Source organism: Saimiri boliviensis, chromosome 11 (assembly GCF_048565385.1).
Source record: "Saimiri boliviensis isolate mSaiBol1 chromosome 11, mSaiBol1.pri, whole genome shotgun sequence".
Lineage (NCBI taxonomy): Eukaryota > Metazoa > Chordata > Mammalia > Primates > Cebidae > Saimiri > Saimiri boliviensis.
The window spans coordinates 55430572-55450503 of NC_133459.1; the positions used below are offsets into that span (position 1 = coordinate 55430572).

The following is a 19932-nucleotide window of genomic DNA, read 5'->3' on the forward strand; positions in this document are numbered from 1 at the left end:
TTAAATGCCTACAACACACCACATACACTAGCAGGTGTTTTATGTCTTCACAAAATCCTGGCAGGGTAGTTATTATTATTTCTATTTTAGAGATAAGGAAATTGGTGCTCAAGGAAAAGCAACTTGCTTAATGTCATTCAAGTTGCATGAGGTAGGAGCAGGATCAAACTGAGGTTGTCTGTTCCCTGAAAGCCAGGGTTCCTTCCTTTGTGCCACACACCACCTCACCCAGATGACCAAGACTAATTTCTGATCTTTGCAGTTAATAGACCTTGCCTACCATTTGATTGTCTTAGCATATTGCACGCCTGAAGGAAACTCCCATGTGCTTCCAGGAGTCCCTACCCTTCTCAGGGGAGCACAGCAGCCGCCTGTATGTGCAGTTGAGCCTGAGAAACAAGTTCCCAGGCTGGGCAGAGCAGAGAACAGAGAAGCCAGCTTTGCCTGGTCTCTCAAAACAAGCCTTTCCATGGCTGTCAGTAATAATGTGCAGATGCAGTGTAGTGAGACCAGGAAAATAAGGGGAATGGATGCAGAGTATCCTAGCAACTTCCAAAGGGACAATTGGTAGGCGTTATGGCATTGATCACATCATGAGTCATCTCGTTTACTCTTGTGAACCCAGAGAGATCAAACACAGGGTGCCTCACTCCACGCTCCAGTCACCTTCCGCTGACAGATACAGGCTAGAGCCAACACTCAAGACCTGATCATTTTCTTTGCAAGGTGCCCATTCCTTCTCATGCCATGCTTCCCTAAGAGGAGGCTCCAGAGAGGCATCAAAAGGACACTTAGACTTCTTGCTCGTATCTGGTCGTGTTAAATACTTTCGTGTAATGTGACAAGGATGCCAACAAACAAAATGGAGAATATCTTGTAAGACCACTTTTTCCAACTGCACTGAAATAAGAGGGGTGAAGAGGCACTGGAGCTGAAATTTCACGAGTGAAGCTTGCTTAGCTTGCCTCACCCACGGCATAATAATGTAGTGACTTGAATCTACCAACAGATGAAGAATCCTACAGTGTTGTCTTGTTTTCTGATTTACTTTGATATAGCCCAGTGGTTCTCCATGGGAGTGCTACTGCCCCCTAGGAGTGGTTAGGAAATTTGTGGGGTGTGTTTTGGTTGTCCTAAGTGGAGGCAGTGGCAATTCTGGGATTTTGGAGGCCCAAGCATTGACAGTAGACATACTGTTATGTGTGAGACCAATGCATACAACGAAGCATTATTCCACATCCCACTTATGATCATTTGCACCTAGAATTGACTTTGAATTACATGGAAATTAAGTCATCTTTGTACTTTATTTTAATGCATTTAATTTTCCAGGAATTCAACAACTGTGCACATGAGGGAAGACTGTATCTTTTGGTTTGGAACACTGTCAAGAGGTGTTCAGTATTTTGGAAAATGGCAGTCCCCGAGAGAAACCCTTCTCATGGTTGTATAGCCACATGACACTTCTGTATCAGCCTGGACTCACAGCTGTGGCTTTCAATAGTGATTCTACTTATAGGCGTATACATCTGACGGTTTGTTATGTCTTCTAGTGTTCTCATGCCTGAGTATTTCCTTAATTAAATACACATATTTTTATTACAAATTATCTTTCTTTTCTTTCTGCCTTATATTACAGTTAGAGAATTACATTCATTTTGAAAATTTGTGTAGCTAGGCTACATTGTCTATGAAATTCATTTCAAGTATGAAAGGAGGTATTGCAAACATTTGTAATAAGAAGGGGGTGCTGGGTCTGCAGTAGAACTACCCATGGAGGCAACAACCCAAGACCTGATGCCCATTTGAGTGAATAAGTGGGTGTTTTCACTCCCTCACCATCAGCCTATTTTTGAATTTGCTTTTATTGCACCCTCCTCGCTGCCATGAAGGACTGTTTTATATTGTAAATATGGTGCCTCATTGTCTTGAGTATAAGACTCAGATGTCTTAGCTTAGCTCTCGGCCCTGGGTGGGGGGGTCATCCCATTTCACCTCTTCATCGCTATCTTCCATTCATATCCTCACTGCACCTTGCCCTCCAGCAGTTGCAAACAAAACCCAACACACCATCTCTTGTCTCTGCTGGCCCATCTGCCTGGAAAGCCATCCCCCTGCTTTGGTGCATCTCTAACCCTGATTTGCTCTTGGAGACTCTGTTTGCTATCACCTCTGCTGGAAGTCTTCTTGCTCCTGTCAGCTCCTCTGGTCCTTCTCTGGGCTTCCACAATCCCCTGTGCTCACCTCTATCATGACACTTGTCATACTGCATTGGAATTGCCTGGCTATTCTGTCTTCCCTGATGAGACTAGACACCACCTGCTGGCAGGAACCCTTTATCCTCTCTCTCCACTCTGCCTAGCATGGTTTGGGACTGAAGAAAGGGCCTACACAGAGCTGAATGAGTCCTAGTCAATATGTTCACTGCATTATTCCCGGTGTATAATTAAACCCACAATCTGTAAATGCTGTGATTGCTGATGATTCTACTGTACGGTGGCAGGATATTATTCCCCTCCCATCTTTTTTTTTTCTACAAGGAATTAACAGATGGGCTAGCACACTTTTCTGGAGACAGCTATTAACATGTCTCTCTGGCTTCATGCCATCTGCTCCAGATCAAAGTACAATATTCAAAAGAAAAAAGGTAGCATAGGGTAATTGGGTATCATGTTTAGGAGCTTGCAGGTTCCACTCACTTTTCCTAGGGGGTCCCTGCAGCCTGGCTCTCTTTGGCCTGTGAGTTAAGGCTCTCTGGCCACATGGTTTTCTGCATGAGTGAAGGGATACATCAGCAGTAGGACACTGGTGGCACTGGACACAGGGGGCCACTTGGTGGCTGCCACTGCAGCCACTTAGCAGCTTGTTAACTGTTTACTATTAATGCCCAATAGTGGAGAGAAGAGGTGCCCAGGAGCATCTGTTTATACCATGAAGTTCAGATCAATCATAAATCTCCTTGCTGTGAAGTGAAAGGGAATAACCTGCCTTGCTGCCTTACAGTTAGATTTTTTTAAAGTGCTGAAAATTGTAATTTATAGTCAGATGCTGACACCTGGGGATAGCCCCATTATCTGAAAGAAGAAAAAAAGGGAGACTGAAATATTAGAAAAGCACTGAAACCTAAGGAACTCCTCCAACATTAATACGGGACTTGCATGATGTCTCTTATCTACATTATCTCATTTGATGGATTCATTCATTCAAAAATATCTCTACCAGGTGCCAATCACTGCTTTAGTCTCTGGAAACATAACAAAGAACAAAGAGCTAAACAGTTGCCAAAAAAAAAAAAAAATTCTCACTCTGTGGAGCTTACATTTTTGTGAAGTGGATCCTTTCCACAAGCCTCTGGGGTAAGTGTGATTGCGATCTCTTTAATGTGTACAGGAGAAATTGCTACTCCATGAGGGAAAGACTTGATGCAGCTATACATTATATGAGTAGCAGACCCAAGGCTCCCGGAGAACCATGTAGCAAATATCTGTTGAGTGCTTACTTATGTAAGCACAGACAGGAACTGTTGTACATATTCTACAACTTGCATTTACTCATGCAATCCTTAGAAAAACTCTATGAGGTAGAAGTATGATAATCCCCATTTTACACATAAGTTCCCTGAGGCTCAGAAGATATTTGAGTATGATACAGCTGGCCAGTGGCAGAGCCTGTATTCATACACAGTACATTCTCCATGCCACCCATTCTCCTGTCTGCCATGAGTAGTCAAGAGGCTGAAGACCTAAACTTTATTATAGTCATTCATTTCCAGAAAAAGGAAAAAATATAGATAGAACAGGACATATATTTCTCTACTGTAGAATAATCATAATACAGCATATTCTACACCAAATATCGATGATGTGCCAGCATTTTTCAGTGTGTAGTGATACAGCTTCTGCAGCTGCAGTTAATGTAGTGATCCACTTAATTCTCATGATATTGTTGCAAAGTAAGTATTATTTTACAACCAGTTATAAAGATGAAGAAACTCTGACTCTGACAGGTCAAGTAATTTGCCCAGGAGTCTAAAGCTTAGAAACAAATGGCTGAATCAGGATTCAAACCTGGCCCATCAGATTCAAAAGCCCCCAGTGGCCAGACCCTCCATTGTATATCACATACTCCAGTTCACTACCCTGTCTCTTTGTCACCGGCTGGACAATTACTAACAGGGAGATTGGGATTCAATAGCTGCAGAAATTTTTATGGCCAGTTAAGGGAGGAATAGAACACACAGTTTAACACCAACTGAAGCCAGTTTTGTTATCTTAACTAGAGTCAGGAAGCAAAACATGCTAATTCAAATTAATTTTAGACTTGCGTTCTAAAAGTTGAAGTCTTGGAGGTAATCTATGAAAATTTTAGCAGCCAAAGAAAGGAAACCTAGATATGTGGAAGCAGCTTCTCCATAGCTTCCAATATGGCTGGTTAAGCAGCAAGACTAAAACCCAGGTCTTCCAAGTCCCTAATCTGGTACAGGTTTGGGAGAGGCCCCAGAGTAGTGCTGTGACTGTGTTGTGACCGCTGTTATGGCTTGGCTGTGTTCCCACCCAAATCTCACCTTGAATTGTAATAATCACCAGGTGTCTCCTCCAGGTGGAGATAACTGAAGCATGGGGGTGGTTTTCCCCACACTGTTCTCATGGTAGTAAGTCTCATGAGATCTGATGGTTTTATAGAGGGAAGTTCCCCTGCGCACAATCCCCCTTGCCTGCCACCATGTAAGACATTTCTTTGCTCCTCCTTTGTCTTCCACCATGATTGTCAGGCATGTGAAACTGTGAGTCCATTAAACCTCTTTCCTTTGTAAATTGCCTAGTCTCAGGTATGTCTTTATTAGCAGCGTGAGAATGGACTAATATACCCAGGCAGGTCCTCAGGGTGCTTTTAATCAAATGTTAGGGGTAGAAGAGACATAAAATTGCATCTAGTCCTATCTTCTCATTGATAGAGAAGGGAATGGAGACTCAGGGTCCAAGTCATTCCTCTGCCTGGAGCACCCTGGACTCTGATGCCTACTTGAGACCTTCCTGCCCCTACTAATCCTCTCACACTTCACCTAGGCAAGAGCCCCTCGTGACCACGGTGGCTCCACTGACACCTGCCTCTGCCTGCACTCAAAAGCCCCTATATTCTGCTCTGCATTTTATTTGTTCCTATCATTTCTCATTTTTAAGCATTTGTGCAAGTTACTTATTTTTACATTATTTCCTGTTTACCCAGTAGAAGGTAAGCCCTTTGTCTGTTGTGTTGACTCATACATCCCAACCGCCTACAACAGGACCTGGCACATAGAGGGCACCTGGTGAGCATTTTTGAAATAAACATACCTGCAAATTAGTAAGTTTTGGGCCTAAAGTTCCCATCATCTGTCCCAGCACACCCTTTATAGATAAGACAATGAAGACCGAGCATGGGCATTCTGAACGCAAGACTCAAGCATAGAAGCATGGTGCATTTCTCCCCAAAACTCTTACTCTTATTTAAAATAGCATGTGCTATTATACTAGTCCCATGGATATTTTATTACCTATTTTAGGTAAGGAAAACTAGTAATCATCACTATCCCCTTTTAAAGATTAGATTGGGAAACTTCACAATTGAATACATTTCTAGGCAACCTGCAGTCTAAACTGTAAGTTAGATCCAAGGGTTACCAATCTCTATTGCTTCTAAAAGTTCATAATAATCCCTTAGCTTACGAGTAATAACTGTAGCTATTTTAGAACAGGATATGCATTTTTAATTTACTTTGAATAAAAGAACAGTTTATATTTGGTGGCAAGAATTTGCTTCTAACAGTATGTAATTAGAAGTAATTATAGAAAAAATGCATGAAGATTTGTATTCTAAAGTATTCAGACAACTCTATTTGCCATTTATAAGAATAAAGGCAAGAAAGATAAAGCCACAGATTTCAAATATGTAGTTAAAGAAAACCACAAAACTCTTTAAGGTTCCATGCATGCGAAAAACAGAACTAAACCACCTTTGGCTATTTCCAAGTCCAGTGGCCTGGCCACATGGAACGCCTCATGCCGTGGAAACAAGGTAATATTGTTGGGCTCCATCCATTTGTAACTCACCTGCAACACTGCTACTACAGTATTTTTACCCTGCTGTAAAGGCAGTAAATACATTTAAAGACGATTTGAAAAACAGAACACATACTTTCTAACTCACCAAGAGTCTCATCATTCTCCCAACTCACAGTTAGCAGTTTGCTCCTGTCCCATAGGGTGCTGCCCACTTTGTCTGGGGACACTCCCCTTCCTCGAGGCAGCACCAAGTAACGCAGATCCCGTCTGTCCATCAGGTCTCAAGAGGTCTACGGAGAGCTGACTCCGTGTCCTCCCCTGCTTACTGCTTTCTCTCCAGGCTGAGGTGGAAGAGTGGAAGTGGACCTGGGCTAATTGCATGGCTGTCTGTACACCACGCTCCCAAAAGCTGTACACTTGAGTAACAGAATCTCGAACTCTCTGGGTGAAAGATATCAGTGAATTCCAGGCCAGTAACATCCCAGAGCTCTGGACCCCACCATCACCTTCCCTTCTAAATGGCAGCTTCTCAATGTCACCTGAAGTGTCACAGGAGAGAATAGTGGTGTTTTGTCATCATTTGGTGGCTGGCTCCATAATCTCTCTCTCTTGCTGAGTGAAGGCCAAAGGAAGGGAAGCTGGGGGAAGAGGGCTTACCTGAGGGTACAGCAGCAGTGCCGAAAGGTACGGAACCAAACACATCTGCACTCGCTGGAAGGGTCTGAGATGAAGATGGGATAAAGGCATCACCTGGAGTTGCAGGAGTCTGCCAGACAGAGAGAGGCAGAGGAGACATGAGACCTGGCTTAGCAGTCATCAAGGCTGGGAGGTAGCAGATGCAGGAATTAAGGGGTAGTGGCGGGGGACGGTGGGGCAGGGGTCACTGTTCAAACCACTTACGCAGTTACATACACTTTATCTATAAAATGGGAAATGATACCTCCAGAGCAACTCTGAGGACTAAGTGAGATCATGTATTTAAGTTATTTTATATTACTTAAATTTTTTTTTTTTTTTTTTTTGAGCCGGAGTTTCGCTCTTGTTACCCAGGCTGGAGTGCAATGGCGCGATCTCGGCTCACTGCAACCTCCACCTCCTGGGTTCAAGCAATTTCCCTGCCTCAGCCTCCCGAGCTGGGATTACAGGCAGGTGCCACCACACCCAGCTAATTTTTGTATTTTTAGTAGAGACGGGGTTTCACCATGTTGACCAGGATGGTCTCGATCTCTTGACCTCGTGATCCACCTGCCTCGGCCTCCCAAAGTGCTGGGATTACAGGCATGAGCCACCGCACCCGGTCTATTACTTAAATTTTTAGCATCATGCATAGGTATATAGTAGGTGCTTGGCAAATAATGGCCAGTATCCTAATGATTTAGCTTGAGCCCTTACTCCCTGGTGGGTGTTTAAGGCTATCAAATTTCCCATAGTATTTGTCATTCACCCTTTAGAGGTGGCCAGTGCAAATTCAAATACACCTACTCAAGACCTACTGTGTGCCCAGCTGAGGGGTTGCAATTTAATACATGGTCAATGAACAGTTGTTGACTAAATCAACAAATAAAATGTAGCAAGTGGAACACAGACCCTACCTTGTATCCTGGTGCCACCCACCCCGCCCCCACCACCAACCCCCTGGATTTTGCCTGAATCTTCATTTGCAAAAAGAAATAAATATTGTCAAGAAGACAACAAGAAACAATGCTTGCACCACTGAAAATTCTACAGGGCCCAGTCCATGCCAGAGTTCCAAAAAGGTCTGCTGCATGAACCGGTGGGCAAGATGGGGGATACAGAAATGAAAATGTCAGTACTCATAATTTTTTATTACGTCCACACCCACGTTCAGCAGGCTTTTGCCTACAGAGTATAAATCTGTTTGATGTTGTAATAGTCTTTTTTTTCCCCCTTGGAATAGGCTGGGGCAAGCAATTAATCCTGAAATCATGGCAATTAGACAAGGCCATTTTTAGACTAGCAGCTTGCGGGACGAATGGCATTGTTCTGAGGATTATTAAATACCCATTTGGACTGCACTTGGGTTCAGGGCCAGAAACACAGCCATGAGCTGCTGTGTTAAGCACTTTTAAACACAGTCAGTGCTGTTCTTTTTTTTCCCCCTTTGTGACCTTGGGTGAGTCACATGTCCTCTCTGGGACTCAGTTTGCTCATCTGTAATAATGAAGGGGATAAGGTTAGAAGATCTCTTCAGCCCTTTCTAGCTGCATAGTACCGCAGTTCTGACTCCAGGTTCCCAGGATGAAGTTGTTAGCCCAGGATAAAGGGGAAAATGAGAATTGTTAGAGCCCGTCCAGCTTCTTTGGGGACAGAGGCTGTGGTACCCTCCCTCAAGGCGGCCTTGGACACCAGGTGTTGGCAGCAGGGCAGCTGTGCCTAGATTCCCTGGCGGCAGCAGTGGGCAGCAGTGTCTTGTGCCATCTGTCCTCAATGGTGAGGTTACAGCCTCTTCTCTGTGAGGCGCATCATGCCAATGAACCATTGCACCATCCCTCGGTTTGCACAACTGCGCAGTGCCCGGAGGAGCTGTCCCCTCCCGGCAGCTTCAGCTGGTACAGCTGCGGCTGACTGCTCTCTGCCCTCCTCCGGGAATGGGCAGGGGAGGGGCTGGAGGGGCCATCTCTGCTCTTTTCTTTGCAGTGGCTGCAGGGTTGCTTTTGAATGCATTCAGCACTGGGATTCTATTTTGCTTTGGTTTTAATTAATTCTGTTTTCTTCTTTTCATTTTCAAATTAGGGCTCCTTGCAATCTCTGTCCTTCTGCAAGCATTGACTGAGCTACCCTGGCTGAAGCTGTGTCTGGGAGTCCAGAGCTTCTTGGGAAGCTCAGTGAGGCCTAGGTCATGGTCTGCAAAGCTGAAGGGCAGGCTGGAAGGGAGGGAAGAAACAAAAAGGAGGGAGAGAGGAAAGAAAGACGGAAAGGAGAAAGGGATGGGCAGAACGACGTGTTGGGAGAAGGTCCCTCCTTTACCGGGCTGACCACCGACACTGGTCTGGGCTTGGGACAGGTGCTGATAAATGCCTCATCATATGTATTGTCCCGAGTTTCCTGCTTGTATTCCCAACCAGACCATGTGCTCCCTGCAGTCAGGAACCACATCTCCTTTGGGCCCCTCTTCTCAGACCCCAGCAGAACAGCAAGCGCCCAGGCAAATCCTGTCATTGCTGAATGCATGGTCTTGTTTACTTCTCAAAACAGAGGCATATCTCATACTTCCCTTTTTTAAATAGCCATGCAAATTAAGTGTTAGAATGACTAGTCAGTTTGCCCAAGTCACACAGCTTGAAAGAGTCAACACTGAAATCCACCAGTAGGCCTCTTTCACTCAAAGCCCATACTCTGGCCACCGAGAGGACATGAAAAGAAAGGGAAGGGGTGTGGGGTTCAGAGAGCAACGCATACTTACGGGGGGAGAGGTTATATCAGGGGGTGTGGACATGTCCCCAAAAAGTTCTAATTGGGTCACAGCCTGTAAAGACAAAAAGGTAATCATGTAACTACAAAGAAAGCTGGTGCTGCTGGGCCCTGCACACAGTGTTTTGTAGGGATAAACATTTCTGGTTTTCATCATTTCTAGATAAACCATAATCCTGGTGGGTCATTACTATACCTCATGATCCCAAAGGCAACATCTTGAATGCAGCCAGAATCAATTCTTGCTTCCTTGCATCTGGCTATTTATCCAGGCTTGGCCAAGACTGCCCATTAATCACCTCCCATAAGCAGTAATGACATCACTTCACACTTATTTACCATCAAATGCCAGCAACGGCTCTCTTTCCTAGGAGACAACGCGGGGAGGCAATCCCATCACTGCGTTTTCTCTCATGAGTATGTCCACACCTACAAGATGCCTTCCATGTGTAAGTAAGACATGACTTCATGGTCACACCAGTAAGGGCTCCCAATAGCATTCACAGCATTCACCCTGAGAGGTAGGAATCATCATCCCCATTTTTACAAATAGATAAACTAAGTCTCAGAGACATGACATCGAGGTCACGCAGGCCAGGATTTAAATTTTCTGAATACAGAGAATGCAGTCAAATGGCATTCTCTGAAAGAGTCCATCTGTAGATAAAATATGTGGGTGGAGGAAAAGAAAACATTTCATTTAATACTAGGAAGGCCATCAAAACCAGCCTGGTGTATACACCATAAATCACTCCTAGGAACTCCATCACTGCAGACACTGCATCATCTATCTCGCCATCCATCATATGGGAGTGTCTGAACAAGGCCAGCCAGAGCAGCTAAAGAAACCCTTTAAGATACACTTAGAAATTAATCTGCATACACTGCCAGATTCACAGACTGTAGGGAGTCTATGTCCTGACTTAATTATGACAAGCATGTAATCACATGCTTTGTACAAACCTGTCCACTGAGGAAAAAACACTTTTTCCTCATCTTCAGATCTTAAGTGATAGCTTCAAACTGGGAGAACCTAAACACACCACTTAGTAGAAGAAATGGGGAGAGTCCTACTGCCCTGCCACGCGCCACGCGGGGCTGCTGCACTCAAACTGCTCTACCCGGGTCATTGGTGGATCTCTAGGGTTCATACACAGAAGGGATTGTTTTTTCCTACTGGCAAGTAAGTGAGCTTTGGGCTCTGGGAAAGTTCTCACACTCCATGCCTGGGAGAGTAGAGTACTTATAAGATAAAGCACTTGAGAAAGGGGCCCCAGGTTGGGGAGGGCCCCAGATGGGAAAGAACAATGAATAATTGTTCTGAGGGATGGTTAATCACAAACCACCTAAGGGCACAACAACCTCATTTGCACGTAGCCCCCTCCAGCATAATCCTATAAAACTTCTCTCCAGCCCCAGCCTCTTTGCAGATAGCCCCTTCTCTGCTGTGCTGCCCACTGCAATCTTGCAATGTATTTTCATACATTCTCTAATAAATCTACCTTTCTTTACCTACACATGTCTTCGTAAATTCCTTTACTGCCTGCACCACTGGCTTCAGATAGCTACCCCTAACAGTGGGTATATTTGGATTCTACTACTTTCAATATCTGTAGCCCCTCAGAGCTACAGTTCCTTCACCTGGGCAATGGAGATGATAATATCTCCTTTGCAGATGTATTGACAATTTTAATAGGAGAACTGTCTTTGATATTTGACTGAGCCTAGCTGGAAAAGCATAGAAGTCTCCTTTTTTGCTGAAAGGAGAGAAGCTTGGTCTTATTAACTCACTTTCAACTCTGTCTTCCCTTTCACCTTTCAGATTGACTAATCGTGCCTGGCACACAGTAGGGCCCTATAAGGACTAATTTTCTTTCCAACTGCACAATATTTTTTAAATAAATGTTTAACAACTGCTAGATGCTGGACACTGTGCTATATGCTGAGAATATAATGAGAAATGCCAACTGTCAGCCTGCAGGCAGTTTACAGACGGGTGGGGAGGACATCCAATTTGTAGATGCAGATAATCTCAAGTAATACAACACAAATAGCAACAGGGGTCTCTATGGGGTGCTGTGGGAGTACCTAGAATGAGACTGATCTGGTTTGACTGTGTCCCCACCCAAATCTCAACTTGAATTGTGTCCCCCAGAATTCCTACATGTTGTGAGAAGGACCCAGGGGGAGGTAACTGAATCATGGGACTGGTCTTTCCCATGCTATTCTCGTGATAGTGAATAAGTCTTAAGAGATCTGATGGGCTTATCAGGGGGTTCTGCTTTGGCTTCTTCCTCATTTTCTCTTGCTGCTGCCACATAAGAAGTGCCTTTTGCCTCCTGCCATGATTCTGATGCCTCCCCAACCATGTGGAATTGCAAGTCCAATTAAACCTCTTTTTCTTCCCAGTCTTGGGTATCTCTTTATCAGCAGCATGAAAATGGACTAATACAGTAAAATTGCTTCCAGTAGAGTGGGGCATTGCTGAAAAGATACCCAAAAATGTAGAAGCGACTTTGGAACTGGGTAACAGGCAGAGGTTGGAATAGTTTGAAGGGCTCAGAATAAGAGAAAAATGTGAGAAAATTTGGAACTCCCTAGAGACTTGTTGAAAATGCTGATAGTAATATGGATAAAATTCAGGCTGAGGTGGTCTCAGATAGAGATGAGGAACTTGTTGGGAACCACAGCATAGGTGACTCTTGTTATGTTTTAGCAAAGAGACTGGCAGCATTTTGCCCCTGCCCTAGAGATTTGTAGAACTTGGAACTTGAGAGAGATAATTTAGGATATCTAGCAGAAGAAATTTCTAAGCCGCAAAGCATTCAATAGGTAACTTGAGTGCAGTTAAAGGCATTCAGATTTATAAGGGAAGCAGAGAATAAAAGTTTGGAAAATTTGTAGCCTATGTGATAGAAAAAACAAAACAAAACAAAGCATTCTCTGGGGAGAAATTCAAGCCAGCTATAGAAATGTGCATAAGTAACAAGAAGCCTAATGTTAATTCCCATGACCATGGGCAAAATGTCTTTAGGCCGTGTCAAAGACTCTCCTTCATGGCAGCCCCTCCCATCATAGGCCTGGAGGCCCAGGAGGAAAAAGTGGTTTAGTGGGTTCAGCCCAGGGTCCTTGTGCTGTGCACAGCCTAGGGACTTAGTGCCCTGTGTTCCAGCCACTACAGCTATAGCCGAAAGGGGCCAATGTACAGCTCAGGCTGTAGCTTCAGAGGGGAGAAGCCCCAAGCCTTGGCAGCTTCCATGTGGTGTTGAGCCTGAGGGTGCAGAGAAGTCAACAATTGAAGTTTGGGAATGTCCACCTAGATTTCCGAATATGTATGAAAATGCCTGGATGCCCAGGCAGAAGTTTGCTGCAGGGGTGGGACCCTCATGGAGAACCTCTGCTAGGGCAGTATGGAAGGATAATGTGAGGTCAGATACCCCACACAGAGTCCCTACTTGGACTTTTCTTAGTGGAGCTGTGAGAAGAGGATCACCATTCTACAGATCCCAGAATGGTAGATCCACTGACAGCTTGCATCATGAGCCTGGAAAAGCCATAGTCACTCAACGCCAGCCCATGAAAGCAACCAGGAGGAAGGCTGTACCCTGCAAAGCCAAAGGGGTGGAGTTGCCCAAGACCATAGGAACCCACCTCTTGCATCAGCATGACCTGGGTGTGAGACCTGGGGAAAAAGGAGTTCATTTTGGAGCTTTAAAATTTGACTGCCCCACTGATTTTCAAACTTGCATGGGCCCTGTAACCCCTTTGTTTTGGCCAACTTCTCCCATTTGGAATAGCTGTACTTACTCAATACCTGTACCCCCATTGCATCTAGGAAGTAACTAGCTTGCTTTTGGTTTTACAGGCTCATAGGCAGAAGAGACTTGCCTTGTCTCAGATGAGACTTTGGACTGTGGACTTTTGGGTTAATGCTGAAATGAGTTAAGACTCTGGGGGACTGTTGGGAGGGCATGATTGGTTTTGAAATGTGAGAACATGGGATTTGGAGGGGCCAGGGTGGAATGATATGATTTGGCTGTGTCCTCACCCAAATCTCAACTTGAATTGTATCTCCCAGTGTTCCCATGTGTTGTGGGAGAGATCCAGGGGGAGGTCATTGAATCATGGAGGCTGGTCTTTCCCATGCTATTCTCGTGATAGTGAATAAGTCTCATGAGATCTGATGGGTTTATCAGTGGTTTCTGCTTTTGCATCTTCCGCATTTTCTCTCGCCACCACTGAGTAAGAAGTGCCATTTGCCTCCCACCATGATTCTGAGACCTCCTCAGACATATGGAACTCTAAGTCCAATTAAACCTCTTTTTCTTCCCAGTCTTGGGTATGCTTTATCAGCAGCATGAAAACAGACTAATACAGAAGCACAACTAGGTTTCGGCAAAGTTTAAGAAGGTTTTCTAAAGGAAATAGCCTGGATCTGAATCCTGAAGGGGAGGAGCCAGGTGACAAAGAAAAGGAGACCATCCAGGCATAGGAAACTGATTTAAAAAGGCCAGAGGCCAGGAACAGATTAGGTAGGTGGGTAAGGAAGCAGTTCAGTGTTACCAACATGAAGGTGGGAGAGAGGAGGGCAGTGCGGTAGACAGGGGCAAGGCTGTGGTGGGAATTTCATACATTTCACAGCCTTTTCCAAGATTCTTGGCTATCTTGTTTCTCTTTCATACAATAGCAGCCCAGCAGCTGATGGAATGAGGTGGCCAGCACACAGGTGCTCTCTCAAATCTTGCTGGACTTGAAACACTCTTCTTTGGTAAGCCTTCTTTGGCATGTTAGCAATATTTTATATTATTTGATGAAGCTATGCTAGTCTTTTAGACTCTCTTCAAAATTCAGAGTAATAACTTTATTTAATCAATTCAAATGAAGCTTCTGGGCTTCCTTGAGACTAGAACTCTATGCTTCAAAACGGCTCACAACTATTTTCAGTGTTAGGAAAATATGAAAATGAAGTTATTAATTAAGTAACACAATTTACATTTCAAATGTGCTGAACTCATGGCATACTTTTACTAACATCATAAATATAATTTATTGGCTAATTTTCTCTTTAAGCACAACTTTTAAAATAACCTTCATTCTTGAGACAGACTTTCCTTTTGCCAGATGATTTTCATTCAAGGATTAAACGAGAAAAACATGCAGCGGCGTAAAACACAGATTGTTATTTCATTCCATTGGTTTGCTGTTTAAATAGAACCTTGAGTTAATTAAATTTTATAGAAAAAGGGGATTCTTGGGCCATAAAATTAAAAATAATACTAATAACCATATGTGATCGGGAACCTGAAATAATATCTATTTCCACAGGCCTCCTCCCCATCTTAACCCCAGTCCTTTTATTTGTAAGCTAATAAACCATGTTCCATCTGATAATATTGCTCTAATGAATCATTTTAAAGGCCTCAAGAGAGTAAAACTAACAATGCGCATTTGAAAAATACTTTATAGTCTGCAATACACTTTGAAATACATTATCATCATGTCTGATACTCACTGAGCCCCGTAAAGTCAACAGCGTAGGCATCATTGTCACTATCTGTGTTGCACAGATGAGCTAGCTGAGGCTGAGGTTAAGGAACTCACCTCTGATCAGTCAGCTAAAAGCAGCCAGAATGGACTTGACCCAGATGCCCACCAGCATCATTTTATTAAACCTTAGTTAGCTTTGCTAAATAGCGGAAAGTCCAGCTCTACAACATTCTCTAACCAGAAATCTGGGTTCCTAGGAGTTATGCCATGATGCACATCCATTTGAAGTCATTCAGAATGTCAGCTTGAGATGTTTACTTGCCAGAGAGTAAGGCCCTTCCATTACTGGCATTTCAAATGTCTCCTGGTAAAGAGAGATGTAGCTGGAGATGGGAGTTTTGCTCCTTTTTTCACCTGCAGGGCATTTTCCAGGGGCAAGAAGAGTGTTATTGGAAGGTGCACAGGACAGTGAAGGAAAAGTAGCTGCCAGGTTTAAGGAGGTAGTCCCCCAGTATTTCCATCAAGGCTGTTTTCTCCCCAGTCATTCCTTGATATGAACAAAGGATGGATTTTCAGTAATATCTGGTTCAAGATTGATACACTGGTACTTCCAACTAGATCACTACAACCAGACTCTTAGGCCTTTCCTAGAGAGAAATTCTGAAAGCATCATTGAAGGAGGCTGAGATGTCATGGGCTGACACCCAAAACACATTCTCACAGACCCACTCCCTATGTTTTGGCAAAAGGAATTCTGTGACCTTTCAGTGGGCAGACATGGGAGTCCCTATCACGCATCAGTTACCAAGAGCAAAGGCTACAGAGACAAGTAAGGAGCATTCCCGTTCCTATTCCTATTGTCATAAGCAGGCTGTTTTGTGGAAAGACAGCTTATGGAAAGACAGACCTAGAGACACAATCAATTGAGGAGAGAAGCATGGGGGGTTATGAAAGAAGAGGCCACCTTAGGGTCTTGCACGTGCTCCTCTTCCTATCTAGAACACTCATTCCTTCTCCCACACATCCTTCAGAACACAAATTAGAAGCCTTTCTGTTCGGCTTCCTATAAAGCGGCTTCCTAACTCAATTTGTACCTTATCCCATTGCTCATGATACTCCCAGATCAGTGGTTCTCAACCTTGGATGCACATTGAGCTCACCTGGGGAAAAAATACTGAGGCCTGCTTCTCACCATTGAAGATTCTGAATTAATTGGTCACTGGAACTTGGAAAGCTCTCTGAACGATTCCAATTTGCTGCCAAGGTTGAGGATTTTTGTTCTAGTGTATTTAGGAGCGGTAACATTCATTGGCTTGTCTATCAATCAATTTGAACAGACACTGGCTGCAACTAATATATTTTATGCCAGGATATACCTGAATAGCAGCTTCATCTGTTTTTTATTACCAACGGTGTACTTGGGACATCTTGTTCACGTATCTGAATTCCTACTGCATCGTGTTATACTACATATATTACACTACACTAGGCTAGGTGAGGCTCTACTGTCATATCGTATCCCAGGTAATGTTGCACTGTGTTACACTGTGAGCTTCTTTAGGACAGCCCCTTTTCTGCATCTCTAGCATCTATTAGGATGCCTGGGACATGTTAGAGGCTTGAAAAATATTGTTGGATGAAAATAAGGGGTGCTAGCCCTTCTCCAACACGCACTCTTGTTCATACACATACGCACGCGCACACACACATGTGTACATACACTCTCACTATTTGACCTCATGGCAGGCCCCATTAATAATCTTCCGGGGGACATTTGAATAAGCACCTACTAGAGCAGAGCAGAGTAGCAAGTCTGCCATTCATGAAACTAGATGAAGAGAACATGCAATGCATGAGAATGAGCAGAACAACCTCATTTAACAAAAACCTCAAAGCCTTACCTTTGTTGCCTCAAAAATCTCATCAAAGTCCATGGGCAGGTTTCTGTTCTGTAACCACAAGGCACAACTGATGAGCATGAAATGAATGATGAGATAATGACATGAAACAGTTAACCAGAGAAGGTTCTAATTCTTACTGGGGTGGCTGCAGCAAACCGTTCTTCAAAATCCTCAAACGAACAGCCATTCTGAAAGTGGAAGGGATGATGAATGAGGATGAAGTGAATGACACACAAATGACATGGATTTATGAGTTTAATGATGACAGTATCTATGGTTCACACTTCCATGGTCTCAGTAGGCGGGAGCTGTTTCCATGTTTGTGAAAATCTTGGAATATGTTTCTAACATAAGCAGATAATAAAACATGGGTCTGATTAGGAAATACAGAAATGGTAAATTTTTAAGTTTAAAGTCCATCTTCCTGCAATTATAGACATTGCCCTGTAGTTCACACACATCAGCAGTGGCTACAGATAAAAGTATGGTGTTTACACTCGAGATTTTTCCTTTAAAAGAACAAAAGGTCAGCTTGTTCTTTAGCCAAACTTTACTCTTTGGAGCAGTCTGTGAACAGCTGGTTTTGTATGTGCTTTTATACATGTCTTCTCTGCTTGAAATGCTCTTCCCCTCATCTCTGCAAGTTCAGTGCTCCCCAAATTCCTCAAGCCCAGCGAAAAGCCACCTCCTCCATGAAGTGTTCCTTTACCTTTTGAACTGAAATCCTCCCGAGTGACCTCAGTACCTTATCTGTGACTATGAAACCATGAGCTCCCTTAAGCAGCTGGTAGAGGGTCTCCCCCTGCAGCTGGTACAGGGTCTGGCTCATAGCAGTGCTCAAAAATACAGAAAAGAATGTATATTCTAGAAGTAGCTGGCAGTGGGCAAAATTTAACTGCTTTGTTAACTTTGCATTTTATTGTTTATATTATACATTATAGGTACGTATAATATATCATCTACATGTATTTATTAATGGCCATGTCCTAGTCTATATGTATAAGCTAATTATTCTTTGGATGGTTTCCAAATAGTAAAACACTAATATAAATCTGCTAATATGGACATTAAAATGAAGTTATTACACATGAATAGTTTTGAGGAGAGCTTTTTGGCCATGAAGGAGTGGGAAAACTATCTCCCACAGCCTCTTAATATTGCTGTTTGTCAGAATTTGCTTTCATCCTGTCTACAGGAAATGTGACTGTTTACTTCCCTCAGCCACAGTTACAGAGTACAGAGCAGATCAGAGCAGAATAGAAGAGCCAATGTGCCCAGGCCCACCAAGGCAGGGCCTTCAGGTCAACCACCAACCACCTGTTTCCACCAGCCCCTGGCTCAACATGACTTAACTGTGGCTACACTGAGAGGAAAAGCCACCATATCAAATAACCACATACATTATTATTATTATTATTATTTAGCCAAAGGTGGGGAGAGGTGGTGAGACAATATTAGTCTAAGTGATCCTGTCATCTATGGTGTGTCCTAAAAGGTTAAGGTTACGCCGCTACAGCCTTTATAAATTCACACACTCCTAGCAATTTATGGCAGAGCCCCTACCAACTAGCTCTGGGTCATAACTCTTAATAAAAACATTTTTTAGTGTCCAAAATCTCATTACATCTGTCCAATATAAGAAAGCAAATGGCTTCAGAGCATGATGGATGAATTAAATAAATTTGAAAAACAGTCTGTGGTAGAGGCTCATAAAAATCCCCACCATGTCCCATATAATGAAAATGTGGGAGGATAACCAGTGTCAGCATGAGCATGTTGTCACCTTCCTGGGACAGGAGAGGTGGCCTTTGGTGAGGTGTGGCTGAGGTGTGATGAGGCAATTTCTGTGAATTCAGGTGAAGCTTGGTCTGAGCAGGTAAGCAAATGCATCTTTTTGGAATCACATGGCCACATCAGGCCATGGATGTGCTGGCCATGTAGCTCCAGACAAATCTATCAGCCTCAGTTTTCTCATCTTTAAAGTGGAGTGGATAATGACAACATCACGACAGTTTAATTGAGCAGTTTAACTGAGATGTGTGTGCAAAGTCTTGTTTGGTGTTTAGCATAGAGTAGATGCCCAAGAAATAATAGCTATTATTATCTTCTCCTCCTTCTCGTTTTGGCTCATTACAGTAATGTACATGCACACCTTTTTTTTTTTTTTTTTTTTTTTGAGACAGGGTCTCACTCTGTCGCAGGCGGGAGTGCAGTGGTGCAATGTTGGCTCACTGCAACTTTTCCTCCTGGGTTTAAGTGATTCTCCTGCCTCAGCCTCCTAAGTAGCTGGAATTACAGGTGCATACCACCATGCCTGGCTAATTTTTGTATTTTTAGTAGAGATGAGGTCTTAACAATTTGGCCAGGCTGGTCTCGAACTCCGGACCTCATGTGATCAATCCACCCACCTCAGCCTTCCTCAGCCACCAAGCCCAGACTCAATGCATATAATTTTTAATGTTAGGAAGCTATTATTATATAATATTTGGAAATAGAGGAGAAAGAAATGAAAACCTTTCCAATGGCCTCTCTTTAGAAACGACCTCCACCCAAGAGTGGAGGTCAACCTTACTCCTGAAATCTTCAACCCATTCTTGACTCCATTTTCTCTCTTTTGCCCTACTCTTGGCTACAGTCTTGCCTGATCATCTTCTTCCCAGCCATATCATTTTTTTCTGGATCAGTCATTTCTCAGAGCTGCTTTCTTATAGCCACCTGTTGGGGGCAACCTTTGTAGACACCCAGTGCACTTCCTCCAGCCAGTGGGGAGATCCTTCCAGCTAATAAATACACTTTTTCCCAGGTGATTCTCATGAGCAGAAACTGATGATCTACTTGCTAGTTTCTCCACATCGCTAAATCTTACTTTACCCACAACTGGCACTTGACTTTTAATTCATTTATATTAAGGTCTTTTTTTTTGTTTTAGTATGATATATATTTTTCATACTATCATAGCATGTACACAGTTTGGTATTCTTTTAAAAACTCAACATGGCATCAAATTTACTCACAACTTAAGCTTCCAGTGAGGAAATGTAGAAGAAGAAGATTCCCGTGTTGTTTCAATA

The 19932-nt window shown here is 43.4% G+C and overlaps 1 protein-coding gene across 6 annotated transcripts in view; it reads right to left on the reverse strand.

Moving 5' to 3' along the window:
- The window catches only part of DAB1 (DAB adaptor protein 1), a 1282121-nt gene that overhangs the window by 24981 nt on the left and 1237208 nt on the right, over positions 1–19932 (reverse strand). For 3 of the 6 annotated variants that reach the window (XM_074380884.1, XM_039474167.2, XM_074380883.1), the window contains 4 exons: positions 16999–17049; positions 16862–16909; positions 9466–9528; positions 6699–6807 (listed from right to left, as the gene is read on the reverse strand). In XM_074380884.1, the coding sequence (XP_074236985.1) occupies positions 6699–6807; positions 9466–9528; positions 16862–16909; positions 16999–17049 (271 nt within the window). The remainder of the gene's footprint in view (positions 1–6698; positions 6808–9465; positions 9529–16861; positions 16910–16998; positions 17050–19932) is intronic. The other 3 variants (XM_003921506.4, XM_074380885.1, XM_074380886.1) reach the window with 1 other exon arrangement.